Genomic DNA, 10,781 nt, shown 5'->3' with positions numbered 1-10,781 from the left:
TCAAGAAAAACAAATGAACGAGATCATCGTTTTAGTGCAGAGAAAGATACAACCAATTCAACGTAATAGTCAGTGCTTGGGTCTGCTGTGAGGGAATCTGAAACGGAACTTCAAGGATCATTTTTGCTGAGGTAAGGAATTAAGAAAATATGACCGGGATCGGGATTAGCCGGTAGAAACCCTCGGGATCTCGGGATTGAGGGAAAATTCCGGTCGGGATGGCGGGATTGAAGAACCCTATTGGGGACCCTCAACAAACCTTGAAGGTTAGTCTTAAGATGTTGATGTTTTATTTTTGTGAATCACAAAGTTGTATGTGGAGACTATCGTGAGATATTTGATCCGAGGAAATATGGAAATTTAGATTTTGATCTTATTTTACTTCAACTTCGAAGTAAAATTGCGTTAAGTTTGAGGTGGCCCCCAAGCATCAAATCACTTTAAATAACATCGTCTTTTCGTTCTCTTTACAGTCATATAGGACACAAGGCTTTAAAAATGTTCCAGCTTCAGGATTAAGTTGCTCTTACTATAACCCTCGGCGAATTATTTTTCGGGAGGTTTTGGTGGATTTTTCAAGTCGTGACCCAAAACCGTCATTGGCCTTTTTGCTCTCCAAGTCTGTTGTACATGGTAGGTAGGCATGTGTCTTAACAATTGTTATGGTCTTACCTCAATCAACTCCGGTTTTGGCTTATTTTCAGTTAATTGTTTATTTATCTAGCTTTCGGTCTAACTAGGCATTAACCTCAAAAAAATGCGTGGGCTTTGTCTCATGAGTAAAACTGGTGCCGTTTTCTTCATGTTCATTTGTTATTCGAAACGAATGGCGTCAGCTGTATTCTGTCCTGTTCATTTCAGTAGAATGCGTTGCCTTGCGAAATGAATGTTGAGTCAAAGTGCACTCTGAATTTCAAACCAGTTGAGTTTTATTTCACTTTGCTGTATATGTCGTGATCATGAAATTCTTATTTCTTAAGATTGATGATATGAATAAACTGTTATGTTCTCTTCTGTTTAAGGTAATGTGAAGTGACCCAATAATTGGTAGTATAGACAGAATGGATGGCTGTGACATTTACTGTGGCAAGCTGTTATTCAAGAATTTGTCATTATTCCCAGAAGCTTACTACTGGTTTAAATTATTCGTCTTTTGTTCTCTGTACACAACTTGCCTAGACTAATATGCTATATGGAAGTTATGTCTACTTTATTTGTAAAATTGGTAAAATTACCAATACAGTTTTCAGAAGTTTTGTCCAGATTTCATTGAAAATGAATGTGAGGAGTGATCAGTCATATTCCTTAAGAGTGTTTAAGCTTCCAGGATGAGAGCTTCCTCACTGATACTATCAGCTGTACAGGTTCTCATCAAATTGTCAGATAACTCTCGTAATTTCATAGGTTGAAAAGTGAGGTTGCAAAAGGTGTATGTGATGTTTTTGGGCAGTAAGAAGGATGGATGAGGTCAAATTTTTTATTAGGAAAATAATTGATTCATTTAACTATTGTTATTACAACTGGAAACTCAAAGTGTTATTTGATTTTATTCACATTTAGGCAACAGGGTGGTCTTTCTTTTTTTGTACACACCTCTCCAGTTATGGTGCAATTGTCATCTGTTGGGGGTAAGGGGTAGTTTGGTCAAAACAAAGTGATCAGATTTTGGTAAAATTTTTCATGTCATAAACCTTATGTGATGATATTTTTGAGACTGATGATTGAAAAGAACTTTCTTTTCTCTGATAAAATCCATAATCATTCTGCCATTTTCCCCAGGTTATGACGAACATATCTCTAGTGCCAACATTATCTTGTTTTTCTTAATGCAACACAATGACATTATGTGTTTCAGTAATTGTTCCCGCCAGTTGTGATTTGTTAAAAAAACTTTTCAACCAAAACCTAAACTTCTGTGAACTTTTACTTTTTGCTGAAATTGCAAATACATTGATTGCACTAGCAGTTTAAGCTCTAAAACACTCAAAGGAAAGTAAATACTACAAATGTACTCAATTTCTTGAGATAGCAGTGACATGATTAAATTACTTTCCAATTCATCTGTGCTCTTCGACAGGCCTCCTGTATCATTCACAAAAAAGATAATCTACATCGATCGCACCAACGATTATTACAGAGTAATGGAATTGAACTCGATTGTACACCCTTTTACGTTTGGAAAATCAATCAATGTGACTTTCTTTCGCACCACACAACCATATTAAGACTAGGATGCTTCCGTCTAAGTTACAGAGGGAAAAATAACAACAAAAGTTGTCGCAAGAACTCGCTCCACTATTGTTTTCCGACGCATTTTCCTCCTTCACTTCTTTCGCGGGAAACCCACACAGGCATGTTGCAGCAGTTATCCACTTCAAACAAAAATTTACTGAACATGTGCAGACAAAATGCCTCTCTGGTTGATCTATGTAAAAGCCCAGAAACTGCCCAACTGCTGAATACGTAGCCTTCGTCCTCGAAGAAAACCAGTCATGCGCCTGTAGCCAGTGTTCGGGAATTCTGTCAAAATGTTTCGCACAATGTTGTCAAGTGCCTGGTCGCTTATATCTGAATACGTTGACCGTGCCCTCAAGCCAAACTCGGAGAGTCGTCGTTCTAACGTGCGAACGCTAACACCCAGAAGACTTGCAATGTCACTACACTGAAACAACGTTCCAGCAAGAATTCAACTTGTTCTCTTGATATCAGATATCTCGGGCGACCTCGGTCTCCGAGGGAAATTCTTGGTGGTACAGGACTTTCCGAAGATTGTGGACGATTGACATGATTAGCAATTTGGTCGCGAGCTGTACCTATCAGGTGCACAACTTCCGCGCCAAGTTCGTGTACATCGAAATAGCGAATGATTAAGCCATGTAGCCAATCCAGTCCAAAATACAAAGCATTGATCATATTTGAATCAAGGTCACCTGCCTCAAGATGTCGAATGACATCAAGTAGGATCGATAGGATATTTCTAAAAGCCTAAAGCTCCTCGGCCCGTAAAGAAAAGAGCTTTGATCCGCCATTTCTGATAACCAGATTGTATTTTGGCGGGAAACCTCCTGCCTCGTTTTCTTGACTAGTCACCAGTCCCCAAGGAACGATACTTGTCAACATAAAATTTGGTGAAGCATTAAATTTGATGCAGCCTAAAATTTGATGCAGCATTAAATTTGATGTAGCATTAAATTTGATGCAGCATAAAATTTGAGACAGCATTAAATTTGAGGCAGCACGAAGTTTGATGCATCAGCTGGAAATTTTGAAAACTGTACACTGGCTGCTGTTTACAAGATGCCTTGCATCACCAAATTCGTGTTCAACACAAAGTTACTTAATCATAAAATTTGGTGTAACATAAAATTCGTTGTATGCGATTCAATTGATTTTGCCACAAAATTTGAAGAGGACAGGAAATAAGAAACCTGCTTACAATTATAGAATCGACTAAATAACATCCCTTGTTACATAAAATTCACAATTCAAACATCAAATTTAGAGTTGAATATTGGCGGGAATCACCCACCATAGAAACCAGATGCTTTGTATTTTTGTGCGCCACGTCAGTGCGCAAACAATGGAAACCCTTTCAAAGTCAGGTGTCAATATCTAGCGAATAGAGGGAACAAGATATTTTTAGAATGAAAACCACTTTTATTTCAAACTCGTAGAGAAAGCAGTGCCTCACATTTTACAATCTTCAGCAAAGAAACTAAAAGTACATAATACGGAGTTATTTAAGACAGAGATTTGCCTGCTACCACTCAACTTGGCAAAATGTGGCGCCGACAATCAACAACTGAATGGTCAAATCCTCAAGCGAAATGAAAATTTCAAGCGTTCCGGTATTAAAGCAAGATCTACAAAAAAACCGGTAAGTACTTTTCAGTTATAAAAAAAAGTGTATTCAAAATATAATGATTAAGACTGGAATTTCTCGGTAAACTCTGACGAAACACAGTTCAGTAAAGGTTAAAAGTCACAATTTTAACTGTTTTTCTTTTATTGCAGGGAGTCGCTCGTTGGTGTCAATGGAAATAATTACTGGAGAATTATTAAAAGTTACTCCAGTAAACATCCCGCCAACTGCTCCTGCCATCAGGTAACTAGAACGGCTGGCATTGCTGTCAAGGTCACTAGTAGCTGCTGTGTTGCTTGGCGTGACTGAGCTATTGAGAACAATCTCCCGTAAAGCATGACTTGAATAGCCTTTGGTAGTTGTCGTGCTTGGCGTGGGTTGAAACCGGCCAACTTATTCGACATTCGCCGCCGTTTTTCAAGAGGATTATGGCTGTAGCTGGATATGGATTCCGGATTGGAGTGGCCAATGAGCTCTGATATCTCCACTGGGTCGAAATCATCATGGAGCGCTTGGATGACTGTTTTGCGACCACTCGAATTTGTGAATTTGCCGTCTAGTGTTTTTTGAAACCATGTTGTCTCTAAAAGAGGCCAGTTCGTCGTCTGTATAGGCTACAATGGTTTGGATTTCCGGAAAAGATGCTTGACCTTTTTCGGCCTCGAGACCTGTTTTGGTTTTCTTTCGTAACGCTTGTTTGGTTTTCCTCGGCAAGAACTGTCGTTTGGCTTTCTTCCCTCGTCTCTGGCATTTTGATTTTTTTTTCTCTGCGTTTTCTCGTATTTTTGAGCGTGAGTGGTTTCCTCCAATTTTCTACAAATTTGAATTTGAATTCAAAATTTGGAAGACATTCGTTTTCTATAAATTTGTTCATATTTTTGTAGCACTAGTTGTATTTACGTTTTTACGTTCGTAACAATAATTTTTGCTCGCGACTCAGGTCAGCGATATCGCTTTATGCATTAGTGCGATTCTACGCTAAATACCCTCTCTTCCGGTTGACGTATTGACCAATCAGAGCGCGTGTTTACCATAAGCTATGCGATTCTACAAGTAAAAAGAGACAATCTAAATATTTCACAGGTTTTATTTATATCTACATGTTGACTTTTTTAATATCAAGTTTTGAACGAAACTATGGAATTCTTTTCATAAATTGCTCATAAACTACTTTGATGACTTCCTTTGAGAAAAAATAAGAGCAACGAGGAAAAGAGCAACTCAAATATCGGAGCTGCAGAAGTTTGTCCGATGATTCAAGTAACGACTTATTTGAAGATAGGTGAATCCTCCAACTTAAGTTACATTGGATGTATGTAATGAAACCACGATTCCCCTTACCAGAATCAAACTGCATTTAACTGCCCTCGCCAGCGTCATAAGGAATTCTTTCAACTTCATCTGTTGTTTCCCATGTTAAGCTAACAATTTATAGGAACAGCGATAAAAAAATTCCACTTAAAAGTCCAGTCTCAATTAGCTCCTTAGAATTGTAGTTTGACACATCACAACAGTAATGATGACAAGCCAATGGTAATCAATGGTGCCTAGAATAGACATCATCTGCGGTAGCATTCGCTCGTTCAGGTAAGCCAAGGACAATCAACAAATTGTACCGCGGCAAAAAGACTAAGTCAGAAGACAAGTTTACGGCCATCTCTCAGTCATTTTAATCAAAACCAAACCCCTTTTTCCTGGTCATACTATTGTTTCAAAGAATGAGAACTCTCGCTGGATACGCGGGGTGTCCTCACAACACAAAAGTTTTCCTCACTGTTTCAGTTTTTTTGCGACCATTTCTAATAATCTGTCAGAGTACTTTTCTAGTAACACTTCATGTATTTCAACGTCTTCTTCAGGAATCGATGAAACAGAAAGCTCAGAAGTCCGCCTTAAAGGACGAAGTTTTGAACCAACTTGGTCCAGGTTTCCGGTGGAGAAGCTGAGCGCGCCACCGAGGGGTCTGGGAGCTGCACTGGATTTACCCCAAGGGAGATGAGAGAGTTCCCATTTCCGCCGTCGAAAACGCGAATCGTGAATCTGTTCTTCTATGGCTGAAAAAGTGCTGGTAATGTACGATAACAGTTGGTGGTTATCGTCCGAGGGTTCTCCATTCAGAATCTGCAGATAAAAAAAGATATTTCAAATTGGTTGATAGCGTTTGACAAAAACTGAGCCTCCGAGATGAAGGATTTTAAACCCTAGTATAACTGAACTTCTCGCGGTTGAGCGTTCCAACAATTGATCTCCTGTTCAGAGACTTCGTTAGTGACTTGAGCCATATGCTAAGTTCATATAATCACGCAGAACACGGCTAGGACCATCAACGTCAAAGCGTTATGGACTTTCCACTGGACGAGAAAGGAGTACTCTGTACTTGGCGCCTCTTCCTAAAAGAGTGTTCACGAACAGAAAAGGGCTCATTTTGGCATCTCGGTCAATTAAAGCCAACGAATTCCTCTTTGGGAATAAGTATCCACAAGTTAACTTTGTCGTTCTCACCTTGGATTGAATATCCATAACCTTTTGAAAAGCTTGTACAAGGTTTTCAAGGGTTTCCTGACATGTATGTTGATCAACATCGGTAGAGTTAGCAGCATCTGCAAGGTTGGACCAAAGGTGAAAAGGTTTCATTTGCCTAATTCTTTTTCAGTTTTTTGAATTTGTGTTGTCTACGATCGTTGTTATTTACTAGTGTTATGGTGTTCGTTAGCTAGCATTCTCGGGTATAAGCTTTCCAGGTTCAACTGGAAAATGTGACAAGTTTAGGAAGAACTCTGCCTGCTACTTTGGCGACACGTCAACGAATTGAACCACTGGTATTTACTGTTGACACCTTTGGAGAAGTCTAGAAATTTCAGTCGTGTTTCAGGACGCGCTAAACTGAAGTGCCCTACAGTTCAGATTACAAATGGTGGTTCGGTAGGAGAGAAAAATACAAAAGTGGCCATGACAAGCCAAGACTACAGATGGAAGAGGTTAAGGAAGACTGTAAATAACAAACTCAAAAAAAGACATGACAATTAATCGAGCTCAAGGCGTTACTTCAATTACATAACTACACGGCTGGTTGTGTAAATATGATTCCCAGACTTCAGTCTTTCAGCAATACCCTAACTAGACATAACCAGGACGTTCACAAAACAAAACGAACTTCTCACCATGATCCTTACCAATAGAAGATTTTCTACTTGTCGAAGGAGGACTGGTGCTCAACAAGTTCGACTCAGACATGCTCAATCTAATTGGCTCAGGCGGTGGAGACGCAATAGCTGCCGACAGCTCAGCTGAAAGTTCACTGATATCAGACAAAAAGCTCGACCCGCTACCGCTCCGAGAGGTTCTCCGTGGTGACAAGGCCTTACTGGTTCCCAGATCCAAAGAGTTCGATTTCTTTTCTGGAGAACCTGGCACCGATATAGCTTCGATACCAGGCCCCCCCAACGCAGAATCCAGCTGCTTGTCCAAAGTTGGTTTTCGTTCGGTCGAATTCTCACTACTTGTTAACAAGCTACTATTAGTCGTAATATCGCTTTTATCCGAAGTGCCATTCAAAACGTTAGACCGTTCTTTAATATTTTTTGTTCCAGAAACATCCTTATCATCGACTGAATGTCGCTCTAATGGCATTTTCGTCTGAGGTGGGGTCGTCTCTAAGATCCCGGCGCTTGACTTGGGTCGTTTTTCACCAGTTTTTATTTGATCCGGTATATCCATAGTATCAACAGTTCTAGATGGAGGCACAGTCGGATCTAAAATAGAAACTTCTACTTTGTGTAGTGTGCTACCTATGTCACCTAACGACCGCGATTTTTCTCGTCTCTCCTCACAAGAAACCCGTCCTTTCTTCTCTCTTAAAGGAGCATTTCTCGACGAAGTAGACAAAGACGAATCGTTTGTTTTAGTGCGGGGCGGCTGGGAAGTTTTTCCCACCAGCTCGGATGACGGATTAGACGATCGCCGCTCAACTTGTGATTTAGTGGATGACTTCTTGTCTTTTTCTTCTTGTAAAGTTTTCAACGTGCTTTCGTGGTGTTTAGCTGACTGGGAATTCTTCACTTGTTGTTCAACAGGCGGTGTGGACGAACGCGTCTCGGTTTGTTTCTTATTCAACTTGTCCTCCCTCTCGTTTTGTTTTTGCGCGTTTCTCGACAGCAAGTCAGGTGGAGTTGAAGATCTGGGTTCAGAATGCCTTTTATGCCTGTCCTCTTTGTCATGCTTGGAGCTTCCCCCTAAAATTCCCAGTGATTTTCTCCATGATCTTCCCTCAGAGCCCCGACGTTCAAGTTTACCCCCTGAGGCATATTTTAAATCAGACATCTCCTTGACCAGCGGGGGTGTGGCTCTCCCTTTCTCTTTGTCTTTCTCCTTAGATTTCGCTCTCTCTTTTTCCTTAGTGTTTTCTTTTTCCTTGTCTTTATTTTTAGATGATTTTGACTGACTGAAAAATGCAATCAGATTAGACGCAGAACGCTTGGATTTCTCGGTATCTTCACCCTTTGTGGCATTATCTTTCTTCGACTCAGGGATATTTTTCTTAGCCGACTGTTCCTTCCGTTCCTCTTTGTGGTTCCCTTGGACATCTGCTAATCTCGTCTGTAAATAACATCAAAACAACAACAGAAAAAAAAAAAAAAAAGCCTCACTTCAAGGTAAAACATCCACAAGGAAAATTAACTAAACAAGGAAACACACGGCTTTAACACACAAATGCTACGATGCATGTAGAACTCTAACTTGGAATTCTCCTTACCAGTTACGTTACGTATTCCTGTAAACTAGTTGAGAAAGTGATGACTCATGAAGGCAACATCCATTAGCTAGTTGTCTTGTTCATTCTTTCTCCGCAACTATGTGCGGGTAGTATATTAATATCAAGGGAGAGGTTACACCAAGGAGTTTCAGGTTAATCAGCTATTCCCTTCATTGAGCAGTGTCAAGACTACGAGCAGTCCCTCCTTTACGGTGAAGTCCATTGTGCGAGTTAAAAAAAAAAGATCAGTAAAAAAAAGAAAAATTTATTTTGACCCGCCGCGCGGACGTCTGGGAATGACGCGCACGAAACGGAGGCAGTGGTGGATCCAGACCTTTAGCTAAGGGGATGGGGGGGGGGGATGGGGGGGTGGCGTTTTTGTTTGTCTGTTCACCTCCTGGCTTTTCTTCTCTCCGCGTTTATTTTTTTACCCAAAATAAGAGGGGGGAGCGTGCCCCTCACCTAGATCTGCCACTGGGAGGGACAACTCGAGGTCTAACTTTTTCACTTCACATGAGAATAAAGCCAGTGGCAAAAGATGATAGTAGGGAAACGCTTGAACGCGAATTTCACACGTGGCACTTGCACCTACCTCAAGCAGGTTAGTTATGACGGAAGGTTTGCTACTTGATTCTGTCAATGCCGATACGGGTGTACTATCCCCGTTTTTACCAGTACCGGAGGCTGAATTTACCAGTGTAGTGGGTGTGGACGACATGGATGTGCTGGCTTTAGAGGTAGCAGTCACGGATGAAGTATGGGTAGCCGAGACAGAAGATGACACAGTATTGGTTTTAGAGGAAGGTTCTTGACTTGCAGTGCTTGCAGATGATCCGGAGTTGGATAAAACTGTTATAGTTTTAGAAGAAATGATAGTTGTGCTGGATACCGAAGAGACGGAGGTTATTGATGCTGCTGACGTCGCACTGTTAGCTGGCATCTTCTTTAAAATGTCTTCCTTGGCTTTCCATCCCAGCTAAACAATAAAATAAGCATTAACGGGATCAATTAAAAAAAAGTGCTGTGAAAAACTAAAACTAAAATTTAACGGTCGATCCCAAAAGCAAGAGAGCTTCAAAACAAATCATAACTAAAGTAAAACAATTACAACGATCTATAAGAATAAATACCAACAAGGCGACAAACAAAGAGAATCCAGTTGAAAAACAGGTGCTCCGCGGTATTACTAGTGCGGAAAACCAGTGTGTGACCAAGACCGATTATTGAAAATCTGAAAACGAAATTTTACTCACAGCTTCTAGTCGTTTACGAGTAGCCTCCACAGCTTGCGCCATTTCTTCTTTACGCCTTTGAAGATCCTGTTTGGACTTTCACAAAACAAAGGAACAACGTTAACAACCGCAATTATTTTAGGAAAACTAACATTCCAAATCTCACGTTAGTTAAGGATGTGATGGTTAGTGCGGAGGTCTTCCAGATCAATCAATCAATCAATCAAACAATCAATCAATCAATCAATCAGTCAATCGATCCACCAGCCAGTCTCTCAGTCAGTCAATCAGTAAAATAATGAACAAATGAATGAATCAGTCAATAAAACAATCAGTCAATTCCAAGCAAATCACAAATCAATTCTAAAATACATTTGCGTCGATAAGTGGGACGGAGTTACTCTTTGTATTCGAAACAGGGCTCATGTTTAAAACAAACGACGAGAAACAAACAAAGAAAACATGCCAAGAAACCTTCGGAACTCAATACGAGGGAACACTTCCGCGTCAGCTTAATGATCCAACTACATTTCGCTGATGACCAGGCAAAAAAAAACTTACATCATCTGAATGATGATTTTCTCCTTTCTCTTCATCTAGGTTTGTTGATATCACACCAATCCTGACCAAACAAGAATAAAAAGGTTGGATAAAACTTAATATTAACGTTTTCCAATTATTTTGTTTGACACGTTCGGAACTTCGGAGCTTTTTTTGGTCTCTCTGAAGCCGAGAAATCTACCAAAACCTAAATTTAACCGACCTTCTCCTGGACTTTCTATACATTTTATTCTGAAAAGCTACCTATCTTACCGAACTGATAAATTGTAACAAGTGCTCCGCGTGCGTAATTTCTACCTCTTCGGTTATATAATCTATAGCTTATTTCTTATCATTAATTAGGTTATTCATTTACGTTGTGTCCCCAATTAGC

The 10,781-nt window shown here is 40.1% G+C and overlaps 1 protein-coding gene and 1 long non-coding RNA gene across 7 annotated transcripts in view; one reads left to right on the top strand and one right to left on the bottom strand.

The window, feature by feature from the left end:
* LOC148729533 (uncharacterized) overlaps positions 1-1,264 on the top strand; it is a 1,569-nt gene extending 305 nt beyond the window's left edge. Inside the window, exons 1-2 of the long non-coding RNA XR_015988897.1 lie at positions 1-633; positions 1,023-1,264. The exon at positions 1-633 is cut by the window's left edge and continues 305 nt beyond it. This is a non-coding gene — a long non-coding RNA (uncharacterized LOC148729533). The remainder of the gene's footprint in view (positions 634-1,022) is intronic.
* A 3,667-nt stretch (positions 1,265-4,931) lies between these two features.
* Positions 4,932-10,781, bottom strand: part of LOC111324975 (WD repeat-containing protein 62) — a 34,775-nt gene continuing 28,925 nt past the window's right edge. For 4 of the 6 annotated variants that reach the window (XM_088762925.1, XM_088762927.1, XM_088762928.1 and 1 more), the window contains 6 exons: positions 10,409-10,469; positions 9,869-9,943; positions 9,208-9,591; positions 7,024-8,458; positions 6,365-6,462; positions 5,509-5,983 (listed from right to left, as the gene is read on the bottom strand). In XM_088762925.1, coding sequence (XP_088619051.1) covers positions 5,633-5,983; positions 6,365-6,462; positions 7,024-8,458; positions 9,208-9,591; positions 9,869-9,943; positions 10,409-10,469 — 2,404 coding nt within the window. In that variant the 3' untranslated portion in view covers positions 5,509-5,632. Of the gene's footprint in view, positions 5,984-6,364; positions 6,463-7,023; positions 8,459-9,207; positions 9,592-9,868; positions 9,944-10,408; positions 10,470-10,781 lie in introns of all 6 variants that reach the window. The other 2 variants (XM_088762926.1, XM_088762930.1) reach the window with 1 other exon arrangement.

The sequence above is a fragment of the Stylophora pistillata genome, chromosome 6 (genome assembly GCF_964205215.1).
Source record: "Stylophora pistillata chromosome 6, jaStyPist1.2, whole genome shotgun sequence".
Taxonomy (NCBI): domain Eukaryota; kingdom Metazoa; phylum Cnidaria; class Anthozoa; order Scleractinia; family Pocilloporidae; genus Stylophora; species Stylophora pistillata.
The sequence above is the reverse complement of the archived record's forward strand: the minus strand, read 5'-3'. Positions and strand labels throughout refer to the sequence as shown.